The 22,398-nt window shown below is 39.7% G+C and overlaps 1 protein-coding gene across 1 annotated transcript; it reads left to right on the forward strand.

Moving 5' to 3' along the window:
- Window positions 1–4,307: 4,307 nt before the first annotated feature.
- TCTN3 (tectonic family member 3) lies at window positions 4,308–21,738 on the forward strand (the record flags this gene model as incomplete). Its single annotated transcript, XM_080823194.1, has 14 exons — window positions 4,308–4,563; window positions 4,726–4,849; window positions 5,219–5,337; window positions 6,519–6,646; window positions 6,884–6,992; window positions 7,143–7,258; window positions 7,737–7,772; window positions 8,469–8,549; window positions 9,610–9,735; window positions 10,773–10,880; window positions 11,328–11,422; window positions 11,685–11,838; window positions 12,740–12,877; window positions 20,445–21,738. 14 exons carry the CDS (start codon window positions 4,308–4,310, stop codon window positions 20,676–20,678), a joined length of 1,824 nt encoding a protein of 607 aa, XP_080679320.1. The 3' UTR covers window positions 20,679–21,738.
- Window positions 21,739–22,398: the final 660 nt, after the last annotated feature.

Raw genomic sequence — 22,398 nt, forward strand, 5'->3', positions numbered from 1 at the left:
TTGAGGGTGTTGAAGGAGGAATGCTGCACGTGCAGCTTCCCAAGGTGAGCTCGTATCAGTCTTCAAGGTGTGAAGTCTCTCTTTTCCTCCCACATATAAAAGCCATGGCAGCTTTTCAGCAAAAGTACTGACATGGACTGCCCCTTCCTGCTTTAGGAGCAAGTTCTTTTGCTACCCACTGCATGTGCAAGTGAGAGTAAGGCGGAGAGGCTGACTGTTTCTTCCTAGAACGGTTCCCCAATCAATAACTCACACATTGTCCAAGGGCCCTACTGATGCCAATAGTTGGGTTTTTTTCTGTGTACCTAGAACATCCCCAAGAACCACCTTGCATTTCTGCAGTAAGCCTCTGTTATGCAACTTTTGTTTGTCTACCTTCAATCCAATCCCATCTGCTTCCTATTTTTCAAGGATTCTCATAAAGCCTGGTCCACTGAGAGCACCCCTTCATGTTTTTCAGTATTAAGGTATGCACATGAGTTTGTGTACCCATGTAAGGTTTTTGTAGTTTTTAGATTTGGGAAAGAGAGGAAGAGTTGGAAGAGGCTAGAGGCTAGAACTCGCTCTCAGTTGGCCATCCTGATTCAATCTCAGTTATCTCTAAGTACATACTGAACTCTTTAATACCAAATACAGCTGCTAGTATCATATGATCTAATTTAGAAATATCTGCTTCTGAAATGATGTCATATTAAGCTATTTCTTTTTTTTTCAATTAAATTTTTTATTTATTTTCAGCGTAACAGTATTCATTGTTTTTTCACCACACCCAGTGCTCCATGCAGACTTGGTTTCCATGTTAAAACTAGTATTTGCAGGACATATGTGAATAAATTCCATTCTCCCTCAACAAAATTATCTTTTAGATTTTAATATTAGATCCCAAAATAATTGAGAGTTCTGTATCACAGATTCCTACAAACACACAACAGCAACAACAGAAAGAGTATTTTTGCTCAACTGTAACAAAAATGAGGGGGTAAGTAACTATTTTTAAAATTTGTAAAGTGCTAAGTTCTTTATAGATTTTGCACTTAATGAATTTTTAAGAACAGTTACTTTCCCCCTCATTTTTGTTATAGTTGAGCAAAAATACTCTTTCTGTTGTTGTTGTTGCGTGTTGTAGGAATAATCCATCAAGAAATGGGCAGAGGACATGAACAGATATTTCTGCAAAGAAGACATCCAGATGGCCAACAGACACATGAAAAAGGGCTCAACATCACTCAGCATCAAGGAAATACAAATCAAAACCACAATGAGATACCACCTCACACCAGTCAGAATGGCTAAAATTAACAAGTCAGGAAATGACAGATGTTGGAGACGATGCAGAGAAAGGGGAACCCTCCTACGCTGTTGGTGGGGATGCAAGCTGGTGCAGCAACTGAAAAACAGCATGGAGGTTCCTCAAAAAGTTGAAAATAGAGCTACCCTACAACCCAGCAATCGCACTACTGGGCATTTACCCTGAAGATACAAATGTAGTGATCCAAAGGGGCACGTGCGCCTGAATGTTTATAGCAGCAATGTCCACAATAGCCAAACTATGGAAAGAACCTAGATGTCCATCAACAGATGAATGGATAAAGAAGATGTGATATATATATATACATATGTATATATATATATCACATCTTTATTGTACACACACACACACACACACACACACACACACACACACAATGGAATACTATGCAGCCATCAAAGAAAGGAAATCTTGCCATCTCCAACGCCATCGGTGGAACTAGAGGGTATTATGCTGAGTGAAATAAGTCAATCAGAGAAAGACAATTATCATATGACCTCCCTGATTTGAGGAATTTGAGAGGCAGAGTGGGGAGTTTGAGGGGTAGGGAAGGAAAGAAAGAAACAAGATGGGATAGGGAGGGAGACGAACCACAATCTCATGAAACAAACTGAGGGTTGCTGCGGGGAGGGGCGTGTGGGGAGGGTGGTTGGGTTATGGACATTGGGGAGGGTATGTGATATGGTGAGTGCTGTGAAGTGTATAAACCTGACAATTCACAGACCTGTACCCCTGGGGCAAATAATACATTATATGTTAATAAAAATAATTAATAATAAAAAATTGTTAAGTGCTAAAATTAAAAATAAGAAAAAGCAATTCAGAAAAATCCTGGGATGGAAAAAAAAAAGATTTGGGGATGTTATTTCCCTGTATTCAACCCTAAAATTACTTCAATCAACAGATTCTTTTACCAACACTAATAAATTCAGGAATAATATATCATTGATTTACCTTGATTGTTACAGTGCAAATTCCAAATTTTTAAATCTAAAATAATCTCCAGGTAGTTGTACAATAGAAATTTAACATAAATACGTGCAATCCTGAAATAATACAAACTCTAAATATTCTTGTGTTAAACCCAAAGAGTTCAACAAAACAATCTTTTGAAAAAATATTTAATGCACATCTAACATGTCCTAGGTATTGTTCTAGGCATGGGACATATCAGTGAACAAAACAGACAAAATCCCCTGGTTTGTGGAGTTTATATTCTAGTAAATATAGATATAACTTAAATAATTTGAACTTGGTCCTTTCTGACAGAAATTACTAGTAAGGTAGATAAAAGCTTTATGTCCAAACACAAATATACACATCTCTTATAGCCATCCATCATACAATCATATGGAAATCTGTTTGACTTACAGCATTAAAATAAAGTCACCGAGACGAAAAGTATAGCATAGGGAATATAGTCAATAATATCGTAATAATGTTTCTGGGTGGCAGATGGTGGTTACATTTACCATGCTGAGCATGGGGTAATATATAGAATTGTTGAATCAATATGTTGTATACCGGAAACATTTATGTTAATCATGCTTCAGTAAAAATTAAATAAGTAAATAAATAAATAAATATTTAAGAACATTTATAACACAAAGATACATTTAGCTACTGACTTCAAAACGTGAGAAGTCAATACCCTGTCAGAGAATGTAAGAAAGGTCAGGGGTCCTAAAATTTATCTGCCTACGTGATTCATTGGAAAAGGAGGTATTGGGTAGGTTTTAGGTAAGTATACCAGATTTTAGACAAATCTTAACAGATCTCAATTTATATCTGTGAACAAGCAACTGAAATAATCCAGATGTCAGACCTGTGCAGACAGAGGAATACACGGGGTCAGCGGGAGCAAAATTTTGATCATCCAGAGTTGTAGTACCCCATATGGTAGCTTGTAGTCACATGTAGTTATTTAACTTGGAATCAACTAAAAATTTTAAATTCAGCTCGTTAGTCACATGAGCCACATTTCTAGGGCACAAAAAGCCCCCATATAGCCATGGCAGCCAAACTGAAGAGGGAAGACAGAGAACATTTCCAACACTGCAGAAGTTCTATTGGACAGTGGTGCTCTAGAGAATGAGAAGAAAACGCCGCCCCTCCTGGGAAAGACCCAAACTTCCCGAAAAGGGTTACAGCAAGTGGCAATTTTAATGGCAAAAATATAAGTTGTCTTCTCTATCCCTTGACTGTTTCCATTCCCGCGTCTTACTTTCCCTTCAGCTCTTACAAAACCCCTCCTTTCCTTACTCTTTCTCTTCGTAGCTTCTCACATTTTTTCCCCACTCCATTTCTCACCCCCTTCTCTATTTTCTCTAATAACAACTATGAAGTCTACAGTTTAAGACCGCAGCATTTATTGCGGTTTACATTTTTTTATAATTTCTCATCGTTAAAATTTAAGAAGCCTAATCTTTCTGTTTCCAAAAAATACAATATTTAGAGGGAACTTTTTTTTTAATGTGTATATGAACTTTTGTGTATTTTCCACCCGGAGATCATTATCCTTCCTTAGAATTTCTCATCTTTAGAATCCGTGGTGGGAAAGATACGCAATTCTGGTTCCAGCCTCTGGGGTTTCCCTCTGTGGATGAAGAGCTCGGTCCTGTGGGCTGTGACGCCGGCGCGGCACTCCGCCGCACCTGTCATTCCGCTGACCTTCTACTGTCACCTAGCGGAGAGAAGAGGCAAGGGCTCCCCCGCGAGTTTGGCCGTTACCAAGCGACGGAGGCGGTGCGAGGCCTGGCCTAAGGAGGAAGGCGCGCACTAAAAGCCGAGGAAAAGAACTGTAACAACGCCGATTTCTATTGGCTAAGGAGCTCTCGGCCATCGCCTTGAGCCAATAAGCAGATGCATGCGGATGACGTCAGGCGAGATGCGACTCCTCCCTCCCACCCTCTAGCGACGCGCCTGGCGACCGCTGAAACCCACTTTGAACTCTTGGGGGGCGGGAGGGGTCTTGACTTCCCCGTGTGCATCTCGCCCCATGTGCACGTCGCAGCTCGCACTACTGCAGGTGTTGTTCCTGCTGGTCCCCGAGGGCGTCTGGTCTCAGCCCTCATCCTCCCCGTCAGGGGCTGTGCCCACCCCTTCGGACGTGGGGCCGCGGTCGCCGGGCGGGACCCTTCAGTCCTCCTCGGAGAGCTCTGAAACTCCCTGGCCTGTGTCTGGGATCTCTACGGTGGGCCCTACGGTAGTGACCCCCTCTGCACCTGGGAATGGGGCCGTAGACCTCTTTCCAGGTGAGAGGAGGAGATGTGGGAATGGAAACCACTGACTTCGATCTGAAATTCTGGGAACAAAGTGAAATGCCGCAAAGTGGGGAGTGGGGCTATTGGAAGAGGGGAATTCGCGCTCAGAAGTTTGGGAACCCTCATCCCGTTCGCTCTGCTTTATCTTCATAGTCTTACCGATCTGTGTCTGTGACCTGACTCCTGGTACCTGCGACATGAATTGCTGCTGCGACAAGGACTGCTATCTACTCCATCCGAGGACGGTTTTCTCCTTCTGCCTTCCAGGCAGCGTGAGGTGAGCTGCCGTGTGTCGGGTGAATCCTAGGAAAACTGGGACCCTAGAATAGGTCATATTTGGAAGTAGGAAGATTTATCTTTCCTGCCTTCAGCCCCCACTTGCATTTCTTTTTTTTTTTCTAATTTTTAATTTTTTTTTATCCCACTTGCATTTCTGTAAGTGGAATCATGTTGGTTTTTTACCCAGGAGTGAAGTTCCTCCTCGAATTCTCCAGCGTAGGGCAGTCCAATAGAATAGGACCTTTGTGTTGTCCTGTGGTTGCCCAAGGAGGCCTCTCTTCGGCATTGGCTGACATCCATGCAGCACTTTTTTGGATCTAACCCTCCGCTTCTAAATGTATCTGTTCTTCATACTATTTCCTCTCAGGTCTTCAAGTTGGGTGTGTGTGGACAACTCTCTTATCTTCAGGAGTAATTCCCCATTTCCTTCAAGAGTTTTCGTGGATTCAAATGGAATTAGGCAGTTTTGTGTCCATGTGAATGATTGTGAGTAGAGCTGTGTTGACTATGCTTGTTACCTAGCATTTGTTGAAAATTGGCTTTGTGTCTGTACTTTTGTTTTTAAACTTTTCTTTTGTCTTTTGAATTTCTATCATCTGCCCTCTTCCACCTCTCCACCTGCCCCTTCTCTCTTATTAGTGAACATTTGCAATTTTTTATGCCCTGTTGGCTGTGGATCAGAAAACCCATATAGAACTTTAATTCCAATCATCCCTGTTAGCCATAAGGAGATGGCTGCAGGAACTTGAATAGATTTCTGTATTGTTATAAAGTATAGACTTATTACAGAATATACCTCTTTGGAGTGTCTGAAATTCTAAATGCAGAAATTGTGAAGTGAAAGGGGAGAAACAACAAATTCATATACTTGAGAGATGGAAACATTATTATTGAGACTGGTCAGTCGAAGTTTAGAAGAAACAGGAAGGAGAGGACAAATTGAATGTTATTTCCAACTTTGCCATGTTCTGACAGAAGTAGTACCATTTTGTTGTACTGGAGACTTATCTGGTATGGGGCAAATGTGAGCATTATTGAACCTCCTGTTTTCATCACAAATTGCTAATAACATTCCTGGTATCAGGGATGTGGAACTGCCTGGCATTTGTCGACCATATTCTTACCTTAGATCTTAATAATAAAGCAGTAATTCTTTCAACAGAATATACATGCAGTAGACGTTGATAAAAATCAGAACTGTTATCTTTGAAAGTGGAATATTATTGATTGTGAGTCTTCTGGGGAAATTTCTATAACTTAATCTGAGTAGTAAGAATAGGAGTGTAGCAATTTGTAAAAATTCTTTTGAGTGTACACTTAAGAATAGTGCATTTACAGACTTTGCTATGTATTATGCTCCAATAAGAATACATTTTAGGGGTGTCTGGGTGGCTCAGTGGGTTAAGCCTCTGCCTTCAGCTCAGGTCATGATCTCAGGGTCCCAGGATTGAGCACCACATTGGGCTCTCTGCTCAGCAGGGAGCCTGCTCCCCCCACCCCCACCCACCTGATTCTGTCTACTTGTCATCTCTTTCTCTCTGTCAAAAAATAAATAAAATCTTTAAAAAAATATATACCTTTTAAAAGCAGTTACTTGGTGTGCCAGGTACTTCTAAATAAATATTTTTCTTTTATCTGAACCCCTTTTCTTTTAAAAAACATTTTAGCAAAATTAAACTATTTCCAGAAGCTTCAAAAGGTCAATGCAACCCACTTTGAGGCCCTCGCTACAGAGTTTGGAGGCGGATCCTTCACTTCAACATTCCAAACCCAGTCACCACCACCTCATTACAGGGTGAGCCTGGGGATAGGGGCGGGATTGTTTGGTGTGGTTTTTCCCTCATGGCTGACAGTTGACCAGGTATCTTTGAGGTAGCCCCCCCCCCCGTCCCCGCAATGGGGTCAACTCTTTTAGAAGACAGTATTATCCACATTCACAAGCCCTTGAGTTAATTTTTGTCTCTACTTCTTTTTTTCTGGTGGAGTTCAGTCCAATCTCAGTGTGAATAAATTTCTACTGTACTTTGTTCAGGCTGGGGACCCCATTTTGACTTACTTCCCCACATGGTCTGTAATCAGCTTGCTGAGGCAGCCTGCGGGAGTTGGAGCTTGGGGGCTCTGTGCCGAGAACAATCCTGCAGGTGAGTCCAAAACAGGAGTTCCAACCTTTTTATTCCACTTAAAATAGGCTTTCTTAGAAATTGCTTTAAAAAAAAGTTCTAAAAATTGCTTTTCATAAAAATAAAATAGGCTTTCTCTTTTATCACTCCCTTAATTCTTTGCATTCTAAGGTTTTCTGGAGAGTAAAAGTACAACCTGTGCTCGTTTCTTCAAGAACTTGACAAGTAGCTGCACCTTGGATCCAGCCCTCAATGCTGCCTCTTATTATAACTTCACAGTTTTAAAGGTGGTATTCCCTCCTCCCTGCTGTCACTCTTGTAAAGTCATCATGCTTCCTCTGTTGGGTTGTGGAAAAAGCACTGAACTGAAAGTCAGAATGCCTAAGAACTACATAAAAAAACAGAGGGCCCGGAAACCCTACCCTCCGAAGAAAGATGAAAGAGTTGGGGAATATATGTCCAGAATAAGAGATTCTTCCCTTCTGGATAATGGGATTGGCTTGGGAGGGTGGCAGGGGATGACATTTCACTCTTTTACCAAAACCTCTTGCTTTTCTGTTCACTAGAGCTCTGCTCAGAGTGGGTATGTTGTAGCCCAACCCCCCCTCAGCTTTACTCAGAGCATTTTGGTATAAAGAGTCAGGTAGAAGAGAAGAATCATTCTAATGTGTTGATTTTTCCTCCCCACACGTGAAACCACAAGCTCCTGGATATTTTCTGTGAGGTGTATACATACTCACAGTTCTTGCTACTCTCTTATTCTAGGTTCCAAAAGGTATGACTGATCCGCAGAATTTGAAGGTATGATACTGTTTATCACTGGAAAGGAAGGAGACTGTTTGATCCCTTTGCATCTGAGTCAGTTTCAGTCTAGAGTAATTGTGAAAGGAAATCTATGTGTGATATATCAAACCCTTAAGTGTGAATCTAAAACATTTTTCCCATGTATGTTCTATATGATTAATAAGCATTACATGAAATACAAGTTCATAAAGTGTTAGATAAGTTTGGGAAACATTGGATTAAGTAAAGTTAAATACTATATTTAGAGTGGACTTCTTGGAGTCTTTAATGTACTAAAGGACTTGGTACTCTCTAAGAGGGGAATACCGAATATAATATTTCCAAAATTTATTTGGGGGCACCTTGATGGTTCAGTAGAGTTTGCAAATCTTGATTTTGGGGTTGTGAGTTCAAGCCCCACACTGGATGTAGAGACTACTTAAGGGAAATAAAAACTTTTTTAAAAACCCACAAAAAATTGTAAAATTTATTTGACTGTGGAACCTTTATTTTATATCTAGTGGAATTAATGTTCTGAGAAATATGTTTTGAGAAGAGCTGACTTAAAATCATTTTTGATCTTAACTTGTAGGCTGGCAATGGAAGGAGAGGGGAAGGCGGTCAAAAATGAAAAATACTCATTTCAGCATGATATATAGCTAGAAGAGAAAATACTGCTTTGATTTCAGTTGATTTGCTTCTTTCCCTTGCTAGTTCCAGGTTCCTGTAACCCTTGTCTCAGAAGCTGATCCTCCTTTCTTGTCTGGAAACACTTGTCAGAATGTGGTTTCCCAGGTGAGGACGCTGACGTCAGATTCTGGATTGATGTTTGTTGATCAACATTACCAGAGGTGCCTCATCTTCCATTAAGTACCAGAGCAACCCCACATGAATGTTTGTGCATGGAACTTAACATGTCAAGAATTGAGCCCATCACCTTCCCCTTCCTACCATATTTCAATTTCCATTTCTACCATCCTCCAGTATTTCATATACAAAAGACTATGATTACTTCTGACTCTTCTTTCTTTACCCATTTGTGGTTTATTATAGTTCTTACCACATTTTCTTCTGTTGACAAAATCAGTATCATCTGAAAATTCTGAAATAGAAGAGACAACTTCTTTTCCTCCTCTCTCCCTTTTGATTATCCTACAGAAGGAAGAATTATCTTAAGCATCATTGTAAAGACTGCTCAGAAATCGAAGGTTACCTTCAATTGCTTATGACTTCCATCTCTAGCTGTTATCTTCATTCATCCTCAGACATTGGGAGAGCCAAGTAAACTGGGTGTCCATTCCATGCTCCCTCTCTACTCATCTTCTCTGCACATAGTCAAAACTCATTTTTCCCCTTTCAATACTTACCATAAACTTATCCCACGAACCCTTTCAAAGAGCTCTATCCAGTCTGTTTTTGCTTGTGTAGATATTATATGAAGTCTTTCTCTTCATGGCATTTGTGTTTGGTATTTTTAAGATTACTTGTTTAGTCTCCCTCATTCAGTTATTTCTTTTATTGAGATATAATCGACATATCATTAGTTTTAGGTGTACAACATGATGATTTCATATATACATACATACACACACATATATACACATATAGTGAAATGATTACCACGGTAAGTTTAGTTGATATTCATCACTACACAGTTATACATTCTTCCTTGCAATGAAAACTTTTAAGACCAACTCTCTTAATGACTTTGAAATATACAATAAACTATTATTAACTATAGTCACTATGTTGTACCCTCATTCAGGTATAATAAAACTCTTAGAGACAGAAAATCTTCTGTATAATTGGCCCATTAAACAATTTATATTAATTGATTTCTACTTTTGTATTTCAGGTCATCTATGAGATAGAGACGAATGGGACTTTTGGAATCCAGAAAGTCTCTGTCAGTTTTGGACAAACCAACCTGACTGTCGAGCCAGGCACTTCCTTAGAGCAACACTTTATCATTCGCTTCAGGGTTAGAACCCTTCTTCTATGGGGGACTAAGGGGGGCAGAAATACTGAATTAGAAATTAGAAATTCAGTATTTCTGTGCTTCTGCGATGCATGCAGAATAGATTAAGAATATGAAGGCCTAGGGTTCCACACCCAGCCTAAAAAAAAAAAAAAAAAAAAAAAAAGAAGGCCTACAATCTGTCAGTTGAGGCTTCAGCATTTAGTATTTCATAATTTAACTACAAACGATATTTAACAACATTTATTCAGTAACATTTTCTCAGATTATCTGGCCCCCCAATGAAGCAGTACTTTAGTCTCAAATCCAAACTCCATTTTTAGAAAAAAATAGTCACTTTGAATCATAAACTCAGCCAACCTACGACAGAAATTCTTTAACTACCTTTTCTCATATTTTTGCGCGTTCAGCAGGTTTTTGTTTCACACTTTTACTCTTTATATTTCTGCATTATTTGAGTTTATATACTTACAACAAATTTTTGCTTGTGTATATTTATGAACATGACAAAATATAATGTGACAGCAGTCAGCATTTTATTCACTTCCCCTTAATCTAACTTTCCAATCGTGATAACTGTCTTTTGACTTTCTTCTACTTCTTCTTTTTGAACCTAGCAGACTCTTGTTTCTTCTTCACTCTGCCCTCAAGTGATCAACCAAGTCCCATGTCTCTTAGTTTATCTCTGGAACATCTGTAGTTAATTAAAAGATACTTCTAAATTATGTTTAAATTCTTCTCATTTTAGCCAGGCTGAACATAACCCTCAATTGACAGTAATTTTTGAGAAACAGGGTTGGTCGATCCTTGGTTGTAATCCTTGAAAGAATTTTAAGATCACTCAGGACCTATTTTAGTGAATAAAAAGTAAAACATGGAAGTTTTGCAAGAAACTTCTGCAAAATGCTCCACTGTGGAAGGGAGCCAGATTGTTCAGCGCAGCGACCTTACTGCTTTGCGATAAGGAAGGGTATGAAGCCAGGCAGTGGAAGGTGTGAGAGCATGCTTTTCTCTGTAAGTGACTTTCCCTCTTTCCGCAGGCTTTTCAACAGAGCATAGCTACTTCTTTTACTCATCCTAGAAGTGGAAATCCTGGCTATCTTGTTGGGAAGCCACTTTTGGCCATAACTGGTGATTTAAATCACCCTGTATCCTTTTTTGGAGCTGGGTAGCCTGTTGCAGCCTGATGAGAAAAACTGTGGCTGCTCATCTTCTGGGTATCCCAATTCTGAGGTCCCCTGATTTTTTAGGTGTTCAGGACTTTCTTTACTGAGCCATTAATACATTATGTTCTCAAAGTTGTTGCTACCAAAGGCTTTAAAATGTGTTAAACTGGCTGAAGGTAAGGATCATGACTCACTTCCTGTTGTTTTAATGAAATAGTTTTATACTGCTATGTGGTTAGCCATTTTTGGGGAAATCGTTCTTGTCTCTGTGTGTTTTTCAGTTACTAGATTAAAAAACAAATTTGTGACTTGAACAGTGTCATGACATTGGTAAAATACAGTGTTAAGGACACAATAAGAGTGTGAATTTTCCAATCTGCCTTCTTTTTACTCTGTTATACTATCCTTGACCCTCGCTTTCTGCCTCAGATGACCCTCTTACAGAGTCGGGGTGATGGAATTTGCTCTGTTAGGAGACATGAAGTACAATTTGGAGTGAATGCAGTATCTGGATGCAAGCTCAGGTAACTCTTTGCTTCCGCATCACTTTCCACAATTTTGTCTCTGTAGAGAATATGTTGATAGGACAACTTTCATATTTTGGATGACAATGCTAGTTAGGAGAGTTTATAATCTAAATAATGTTAATATTGCTAAAAGTTTTCTGACAATCTTCTGTATCTAATAATAGGGATTATTTCTTCTCATTTACTTTATAGTATCATTTTTAATGTTTGGATTAATATGTTAACATTGAACTGCAGCCTCCGTGGTGTTTCATTTCAGGCTGAAAAAGGTGGACTGCAGCCACTTACAGCAGGAGACTTATGAGGCTCTTCGTGGAAAGACCAGCCCAGAACTCGTTGCCATCTTTGGTAATGCTGACCCAGCCCGGAAGAGTGAGTGGACGAGGATTCTCAGCAGCAACTGCAGTGTTTCGGTGAGGAGACAAATAACACGTTCTCACAAAAATTTATTTTCCTGTTTTGTGTGTAAATTATGGATATCAAAATTAAAACCAGTCCTGTTTCTATAGATGATGGGACTCTCCTAGAAGGAAATGTCTTCCTTAACCTTTCACTGCTTCTGTGTCCAAATCCTTGGCTTCACTCAAGTGGTGTGCTCAAGGCCAGTGCCTCCATCATGCCTGGCACATAGATGACTCTCAGCCACCATTATTCAGTTTAATTAATGAATGTCCCTCCATGGCATCATAAGCTGTTCTGCTTGCACACCTTTTTTATATGCCATCTCTCTGCCTGAATTTCCTTTACCATCACCACTCCTTCCAGTCACATACTACTCATCCCCGTCCCATGAAGCCATCCTTAACCAGAAGTGGCAGTTTGGGGGCGCCTGGGTGGCTCAGTGGATTAAGCCTCTGCCTTCGGCTCAGGTCATGATCTCAAGGTCCTGGGATCGAGCCCCACATCAGGCACTCTGCTCAGCGGGGAGCCTGCTTCCCCCTCTCTCTCTGCCTGCTTCTCTGACTACTTGTGATCTCGCTCTCTGTCAAATAAATAAATAAATAATATTTTTTTAAAAAAAAAGTGGCAGTTTGTCTTGGCGTTCCACAGCACTATGTACCACTCATAGAACACTTCTCATAACCAGTGTACATGAGCTCACCTTTTATTAATCTCTATGTTAGTCATTCCCATTTTAGAATATTAATTTTTTAAGATCTAATAGTATGATCTGTTGTGAACTTTGTGTTCTTTAAGACATATTACCTTCTCTGTTATATATAATGTTTAAAAAACAATAGCTACTTAATGCATGATAACTGACTGTAGGCAACCATCAGCAATTCAAGCAGATGCTTCTTTACCCTTCTACAGGCTATACATTGTACTTCCTGCTGTGTCATACCAGTTTCCCTGGAGATCCAGGTATTGTGGGCATATATAGGCCTCCAGTCCAACCCACAAGCTCATGTGTCAGGAGCCCGGTTCCTATACCGGTGCCAATCCATAAAGGTAAGTCATGGCTCATAAAGGACCTTGCAATGCCTAGATTGTCTTACAAGCTATATGAGAAGCAGATCACTTTTTTTTTTAAAGATTTTATTTATTCATTTGACAGAGAGAGATCACAAGTAGGCAGAGAGGCAGGCAGAGAGAGGAAGAAGCAGGCTCCCTGCCAAGCAGAGAGCCCAATGCAGGACTCGATCCCAGGACCCTGGGATCATGACCTGAGCCGAAGGCAGAGGCTTAACCCACTGAGCCACCCAGGCGCCCTAAGCAGATCACTTTTTGACAATGAGAGCCGATTTATGCTACCAGCCAACATTTGGATTGAGTGAGCTGACACAACTTCTAAGTCAGTCCCTCTGCTTGGTTATTGAAACTAGCATGTTGTCATGATAAAAACAATCTATATCCTTTTCCCCAGTTTCTTTTCTCTTTTAATTTCCTGAACCCACACTGTAATACAGGTTAATGTCTTTTCAATTATCATACCAGTGTTACTATACCAGTTGATTAACTACAGAAAACATTCTCCATAACTGTGCATTCAGTATGACAGTCACATACTTATCAGAGTCTCTGAGCTTGTTCATTGCTTAAAGCTTTTGCTGGGGCTAGTTGGTAGTCATCAATTCTTGATTGATTGCACTCCATTAAGACAGATAATTTTACTACAGAGTAAACATATACCTGCTATTTATGATGTGTGTTAAGACACCTTTAACACATCTGCCTTGATTTTAGTATCTAATCCTTAGCTTTAGAATTGCAAAAACAAAAATGATTAAGTCCCAGTGAACTGATTCACATATAAATTGCATGCCAGTTTATTAACTTCTAATGAAAACTGAAACTAATAGAAATTATTACCTATATGTCATTGCATTTATATCCCAGAAAAGAAATAAACTAGAGACTACATGTAGGCCAAAAATAAAATATCTTCAGCTCCTTCTTATAACAGGGTTGAGTACCTTCGCTCTCTTTGCCTACAGATAGGGTTGAAACTCAAGTTACCCAAAATTATTAGTGAGAGCACTCCATTTTTTCTCTGTATTGGTTTACTGAATAAAATAGCAGTATTTCTATAAGACTCTTTGAGTCTTTTACAAATCCTACACTGAATAAATTGTTTTGTTTTTCTAAACTGTATCTTTATTTGCAAGTACCTATGTAGTTTGGGAAGATACCCACAGGAGTATTCTTCTTTCTCTGAATCTCTGGTTCTCTTAGGCATGGAAGCGACCCAGTGCCTCTCTCTTATGTAGATATTTTAATCATTATTTTATTCTAGTACTTAGGAGAGGTTAGCTTTTTGGGTTAGTTTTCCCCCTCTACAAAATCACACTTTATAGTCATTCACATCTAACTGGCCTAAGTGGTTGACAATTGAGAATTTCAGCTGTGCTTCATTCATGCATAACTGAAGATAGAATCTATTCCAGTCATGGACCAAAAATTACTCTGTTGAACGTACCAAGAAATGGTATGGAATATACAAAATCATATGCCTTTACTTATGGCGATTTAAAGGATGTGCAAAGGTCATGTTGACTATACAAAAATTGTCACTTTAAGGGCTGACTTGAGTAACTTGCCCTCATGAAAGTTGCCATGCCCCTATAAACATAAAAGAAGTTGTGAAACAATAGTGTCATCTCAGAAAAATTAAGCAAATACAAATGTTTATTTCTATAATAAAGAGACAATTTTATCATCTGTATTGAAAGACTTTCTTACTTCTTCAGTCATGAGTGGATATTTTCTCCTGAAGTCCTATAAACATACTCACTTTCTCTTAATGCATTTATATTTTGATTATTTGTCCTCTACTTCAAATCCTTATCCACACAGGCTTGTCTCTCAGGATTTCCCTATGAAATTTTTTTCGTAGAATAGCAAGAGACTATTCAGAGAAAGCTAGTGTACGTGTTCCCAAAGCTTCTAAAGTAAAAAGACGAGTTAAACTTTCAGAAGATCTATGTCCTGTGATTTTCTCCCTACCCACTGGCCATGTGGTTGGTAGCAGTCTCATGGCCATGTCAGTCAGCTTCTGTATCTGAGTGAGGGCATGAAAGTAAAGCTGGGGGCGCCTGGGTGGCTCAGTGGGTTAAGGCCTCTGCCTTCGGCTCAGGTCATGATCCCAAGGTCCTGGGTTCGAGCCCCATATCAGGCTCTCTGCTCAGCGGGGAGCCTGCTTCCTCCTCTCTCTCTGCCTGCCTCTCTGCCTACTTTGATCTCTGTCTGTCAAATAAATAAATAAAATTTAAAAAAAAAAAAGTAAAGCTGGGTGGCACGCTGTAGGCTGTGGGCTAGAGTTAGACTATACACTTGTTTCATTTTACCCACAGTGTTTTGTTTTGTTTAAATTTGTGCCGTGTTGAAAAATCAGGAAATTTCATGTTGACATCCAGATTTCTGACTTCTCTTGAAAATCTAGCAATAGCAATCCTGCACTCCTGCCTGGCATAAAATCTCTTGTCACTGAATGGTTGTTTCCACTTTTAAATAGAGGGCCCCTTGCACATAACCTATGCCTACGCACCCTTAGCCATCCCACTCTCTCATTCAGGTTCTCTGCTTAGAACAGTAAGCATTTGTGTTTATGACCCTTGGAATGAAGCTGCTAGATGGTCAGTTAAATTTTGAATCAAACTGTCTGAATGACTTCATTGTACAGATGTTGCTTTAGAAACACTTTAAATTCCTCTCACTATAAAAAGTGAAGTAGCAAAATTTTTAGAAGTCCCCAAAGGAAAAACAAACTACTAAGCAAGGAAGAATTCAAGCAAAACACTTCCCTGTCTTCTTGTATGATAATAATATCTAAACATTTATTGTCATTTACTTTGTGATAATTACTGGTAGTGTTTTTTACAAATTTCTTTTAGTAAATGTTGCATCCTCATAACAAACCCATGAATTAAATAGGGTTTACCTACATGGTACTTTGCTGCTTATAATTTTGTACTAATTGAGCATTTAAAGGGATCTTTAAGTTTGGGAATTAATAAAATACAATATGTATGTTATCTGAATAGAAACATTTTTAATTTAAAAATAAAGTTATCGCTAGAAAGAAACAATTACTTTTGCAGAATATTCTGGATCAGTCAAAACCAAAACAATAGAGGCACCTTGTGGCTCATTCGTTAAGCATCTGCTTTTGGCTCAGGTCACGATTCCAGGGTCCTGGGATCAAGCCCCGCATCAGGCTCCCTGTTTGGCGGGAAGCCTGCTTCTCTGTCTCCCACTCCCCCTGCTTGTGTTCTCTCTCTCGCTGTGTCTCTTTCTGTCAAATAAATAAATAAAATCTTTAAAAAAAACACACACACAAAAAACAATAAGTGAATGACAAGAACAATGTAGCATCACAGGATCAAGGCTCTGAACCTTTATAGAATTATAATATTCACTTCATCTTTTCTTTTTTAAGATTTTATTTATTTATTTGACAAAGAGAGAGAGATCACAAGGAGGCAGAGAGGCAGGCAGAGAGAGAAGGGGAAGCAGGCTCCCTGCCAAGCAGAGAGCCCGATGTGGGGCTGGATCCCAAGACCCTGAGATCATGTCCTGAGCTGAAGGCAGAGTCTTAACCCACTGAGCCACCCAGTCACCCCTGTTCACTTCATCTTTATCTTTAAATGGATTATCAAACTTTTTAGATTATCTAGGAGACCTATTTTTTACAGTTTAGGGAGCACGGGTGTTGAGTCAGTCAGACCTAGGTCTAAATCCAGTTATTTCTCTAAATCTAAGTTTTCTCATCTATAAAATGGAGATTATTAATAATATTTCATTGAATTATAAATATTAATTGAGAGCATAAAAGTAAAATAGTACATTTCCTGGCATATAGTGAATACTCAATAAATATTGCTCATCATAACATTGTTATTATTTTTATCATCATAACTTTTTTTGTTCCAAATTTCCATAGAAGTAGCATATCGAGAAGGTTTAAAGCAAAAAAACCAAAGAGATAAGCAGGCATTAGAGCAGTATTTTTCAATCTTTGTTGGCTGTCACCCATGGTAAGAAATGTATTTTACAACATAGCCCACATTATAGCACACACATATATAAAACTGAAACAAAAATTTTAGAAAACAATATTTTATGCAATACGCTGTGTGATATTGTCTATTCTGTTGTTGATTCTGGTTTTTGTTTAATGCTAGACACTAATGGGTCACAATTTGCAATTTGAAAAACACTTTTAGAAAATACATCTCTGGGGCACCTGGGTGGCTCAGTGGTTTAGGCCTCTGCCTTCGGCTCAGGTCATGGTCTCAGGGTCCTGGGATCGAGCCCCGCGTCGGGCTCTCTGCTCGGCGGGAGCCTGCTTCCCCCTCTCTCTGTCTGCCTCTCTGCCTAGCTCTGATTTCTCTCTGTCAAATAAATAAAATAAAAAAAAAAAAAAAAAAAAAAAAAAAAGAAAATACATCTCTGACTACATTTTATTTATTTTTAAAGATTTTATTTATTTATTTGACAGAGACAAGTAGACAGAGAGGCAGGCAGAGAGGGGGGCGGGAAGCAGGCTCCCCACTGAGCAGGGAGCCTGATGAGGGGCTCGATCCCAGGACCCTGAGATCACAACCTGAGCTGAAGGCAGAGGCTTTAACCCCCTGAGCCACCCAGGTGCCCCTCTGACTACACTTTAAAGCTAATGTGAATTCTCTAATTTTGCTTATACATAACTTTTAAAACGCAATAGAAAAACTTGAGTCTTCAGAATTTATGAATAACACACTGAACTTAAAAACCTTGTTCTTCATGTGGTACTAAAACACAAATTCTAAAATGGGCCAGTAACATTCAGTCTTATCCAGTGACCTGGCAAGTACATTCAAGTACATTCAAGTACATTCAAGTTCCTGCTAGACTGTATTGGTTCCAAACCTCCACACAGTTATGGAGGCAGTATTTTAATATATGGAAAAAAAGCATTTCATTTGAAATATTAATTTATAAATAAATATATGAAGGAAGGAAGCATAACCTTTAGGGATCCTAATTACAGTGTTGAAAGAATAAGGGGGTCAAAGTGATCTGTAACTGCTGGCTATTAAATAGCTATGGTATGCTTTCTTCCTTGTGTTGTTTTATTATCTCTTGCTACTTTGTATTAGTGCCCTATCTCCAAAAATACCTCTACTCCTTTGTCCAAAAAAAAAAAAAATCTTTATTCAGTGCCTATTTTGTGCCAGGTGCTATGGTGGATGCTGTAGATATGATGCATGGAAAACAAGATAGACATCATCCCTGTCCTCATGGAAAGCAAAATGTTTTATTTCTGAAATTAATAATTACCTCATTTTATTTCTTTAGTTTTCTTTGAGCTAAAAGCTAAGACATCTCACACTCTTTTATATTGTTTATCTCTTTCTTTAGCTCTTTTTTCTTTCTAGAAAAGTTCCTCACCTGTCTTTAACCTTTTTACTGATTTTTTTTTCTGACTATGCATTTTTAAAATCTAAGAGCTCTTATTTTCTCTTTCATTTCATAATATCCTTTTTTATATATATTTAAATATCCAGGGTACCTAGCTGGCTCAGTCAGAAGAGCTCATGACTCTTGATCTCAGGGTCATGAGTTCAAGTCCCACATTGGGTGTAGAGATTACTTAAATAAATAAAACTTTTAAAAAATAAAATAAAAAATAAAGATCTTAAGTTTGATCTTTATCTTTCCTTGTTTATTTGTTCTGAGTTTATTTATTCTGTTCACTTGGTACAGTTTTTCCTCTTTAATGTGAGAAGCTTCCCCACATATCTGGCAGTCCCTAGCTGTCTGTCCAACCTAAGAGTAAGCAGTTAAAGCTAATTGAAAGCTCTGTGCTCATGAATGAAACTTGCTGACTGGTGGCCTCCTCAGTAGGGCAGTTAGGTACAGTTGCTTTTGGGGTTATGGAACTGCCAAATGTCAGTCTTTTTGTCTTGTTGCTGAAACTGATCATTTTCTCCAGAAAAGACCCTCCTGATTATTGACTGACAGGTGTGGATATAAGACCATCTGTCAGCATTTTGGAACTAAATGAGGGAAAGGCTTTCATTATACGGAAAAATTTTCTATTTTTAGTTCCATACATCACTCTGTCCTCCTTTATGCCCAATGTCCCTAAATCCAGAATTTCTCTTATTTAAATTATCCAATCTCTTATTGAGGTGGGGAAGGGGTGGTTGCCTGATCACACTGAGGGGGTATAATTCAGTAACCACTTTCTGTCCCTACCTCATGCCTGCCATCATGTTATATTCTGTCCCCCCATTTTCTTTCGTTATTCTCAGCCAGTCTTCCATGCCTGGCTGGAGTCAGGGTTGCCTTTTCAGCTTTAGCCTAAGATGGCTGTCCTGGAATGCATGTGGTTCTTTCAGTGCCCCAAAGTTACATTACTTCTGTGCCAAGTCCCTCAGGAACTACACTGTTTTAAAAAAAATTCCAAAGAGTTAATATGACATGCAAGATCATCACAGCACTGGCCCCATACCCATATTTTTAAGTACCTAGAAGGGTTATTCCAGAAAAAGTTGTATTCCCAGAGCCTAGTTTTATTGTTGCCAAAGGCCACAGCAGATAGTATGTAGCATCAGGGTAAACAAAGGTGAGTGGAGGAAATAATCATTTCTGGTTCAACAAGATAGTTATTTACTGTCAAATTATAATCAGAAGTCTGATTGATAAGCAAAGAGAACAAAAGGAATTCATTTTACATAAACTTGTTTCAGTCATCAGGCTACAACTGTATCTACCAAAAGCTATGTGTAGTATTAGATCAGATACTTGAGGGGCGCCTAGGTGGGTCACTTGTTAATAGTCTGCCTTCGGTTCAGGTCATGATTCCGGGTCCTGGGATCAAGCCCCGCATTGGGCTCCCTGCTTGGCAGGAAGCCTGCTTCTCCCTCTCCTGCTCCCCCTGCTTGTGTTCCCTCCCTCGCCGTGTCTCTCTCTTCCAATAAATAAATAAAGTCTTGGGGGAAAGAAAAAAGATACTTGAGTCAGCTTGATGAGGTCCCTTCTTCATGGAGCATCTGTTTCATTTGACTTGAGTTGGGTGGTTGAGAAGATCCTTTCTAACCCTAAGATTCTGTCAGTCTGGTGGGCTTTTTATCGACATTACGAGTTCTTTGTTTTTCCCGTGAAGTTTCACATTTTCTGCAATTGAAGTGGACTAGAAATGCCACTAGTATGTGCACATGTGTACTGCTTCAGAGCCTGGAGCCTTCTGGGACTTGATAAGGTAAAGCTGCTAAGCACATAACAGCAGCAGTTTTCCCAGCTGGCTTCTTTGATATCAGCCAGCTCCCCATTTGGGGGAAGGTAGAGTCAGTTTTTCAGTCTTTAGGTAGGTGTAACTGTTCACGGTTCTAGTGTCGTGGACTGCTGCTACGAAATTCATTTCCTGTGTATCATAGAATGAGAACTACATAGGACCAATGTGAGAAAAAGGCATATCCTGCTTAGAGCAATTTGGTTTTGGTCTTTTTTCAGGGAAAGTAATAGTAACAATCAAGTTAGAGAGCTATATGAATGGGTTCCAAGCACTGACCTGTCATGGACTTTCTTCCTGCAGGATTCCCAGCAAATAATAGATGTACCTTTGACAACTGTTGTGACCTTTGTGGACATTACCCAGAAGCCAGAGCCTCCAAGGGGCCAACCTAGAATAGACTGGAAACTGCCGTTCGACTTCTTTTTTCCCTTCAAAGTGGCATTCAGCAGAGTAGACTCTCAAAAAGGCTCAGCCTCTCCCATCCTTATCCTGTGTCTCTTAGTACTTGGAGTTCTCAAGCTAGAAACCAGGTGAAACAAGAAGAATCAGATATTAATTTTCCCTATGGGAAGTTCGGAGACAGCCTACTTATCTTGGCTAGATAGGTCCATACCTGCTCGTGACCAGAAGAGAGTGTATAAGATAACAGAGGACCTAACTGAAGGAATGTTTGTATGTGAAAGAAGGGATTTTCGAAAAGCAATAAAAATACCTTCTTTATCATGGTTCTCTGCCTAGGACTGTGCAGACCACCAAGTACACATTAGGTTCTCTACTTCTCAAGCTAGGAAGAACACAAAGAGCCCTGCCTCCAGCCCTTCAGTTTGTGTTTGCCTCACTAAAGTTTTGCAGGATCTTCATCCATCTGCTCACAGGCACACTGAGACCCAGCATTGAAAGGAACGTGCTCCTGCTGTCCCCTGGATGAACTTGGGAATAGATACCCTCTGGACTTGAGAGGAGCTGAAAACTGCTGGCTAAGGATTTCATCTCGCCCCTCCCCATTCCCTTGGGCCACACTCTCTCTGGGCATGAGTGAGGAGAGCAACTCTTTCTAGTCAGTTTCCAAAATGACTGTGGAATCCCAGACCCCCATTTTTTACTAGCAAATGGTCCTACCGCTCATTTCTGTACTTTTCTTCCATTGCGGTGAGGAGAAACAAAACTGAGAGAGCTTTGTTGTACTAATTCCAGCAGCACACAGAAGCTGACATGTGATCACCTCATGATTATCTATGTGCAGGAGGTTTAAAAAGGTGGGGAAAAAACTTTCATACATTGCACAGTGGCATTCAAATAGAAGTACTTGGGCTCTTTTCCTGGGAGTGGAGCTAAACATAGCATGATAAGTAAGATTGGTAGGGAGCATGGAAGGGTGAAGGTGATGCTGGGAGCCAGAAGGTTGGGAGCCTAAAGTGACTGTAGTAGAAACGCTGAATGGACAAAAGAGACACTAAGATATGGGTTAAGTAACATGGGAGCTCATTATATGGGGACTTGAAATCCAGGCAGAGAGAGCTGGGAGATAGTCTTTTTTTTCCCCCACAACATATTAATCTGAATCTAGAATTGCCTTTTAATAAAGCATATACTTAGTTATAATAAATCCTACTTCATGAGCAGAAAATGCTAATTGTAGAAGCCATCACTGATGGGTTTATCATTTTGCCCACTCCAAAGTACCCTAAAAGTAACCTACCTCCCTGGAGGAAAGTGGCAAGATTCTCATAGCAGTTATTACCAAACCAGGAGGAAGTGCTTCTGTACAAGGGACATTCTGCACCGGGGAGGTCAGGACCTGGGAAGCTGATGGTAGGTTCCCATTAGAGTCCGTTATGAAGATGTTAATGTGAATTCAGCAGCCCTGCCTCCAAAGAGGCCTGTAACAAAACAGACCACAAGCTACTGGAGGATTCAGGGTCTCCAGTTTGGGCTTCTTAAAGGGGAATAAGCTTATGTGACAACCCTATATTTTGGGGTAGGAGACATCTAATTTACTCCCAACAGCCTACAAGTCCTTCTTAGAATCTGATCCCTCTATTTCTTTATTCACATGCTTAGTCCCATGCCCAGGTGCTATGAAACCATCCTATCACTCTACCAAAAAAAATTAAATATAACTCAATACTGTGTAAGTCACCCTTTTAAAATACAATTCAGTGGTTTTTAATATATTCCAATTTATGTACCGTCACCACTAATTCATCACCCTAAAAACAAAGCCCACACTGATTAGCAGTCATTTCTCATTTCC

This window comes from Martes martes (genome assembly GCF_963455335.1).
Source record: "Martes martes genome assembly, chromosome: 14".
NCBI classification, from domain to species: Eukaryota; Metazoa; Chordata; class Mammalia; order Carnivora; family Mustelidae; genus Martes; species Martes martes.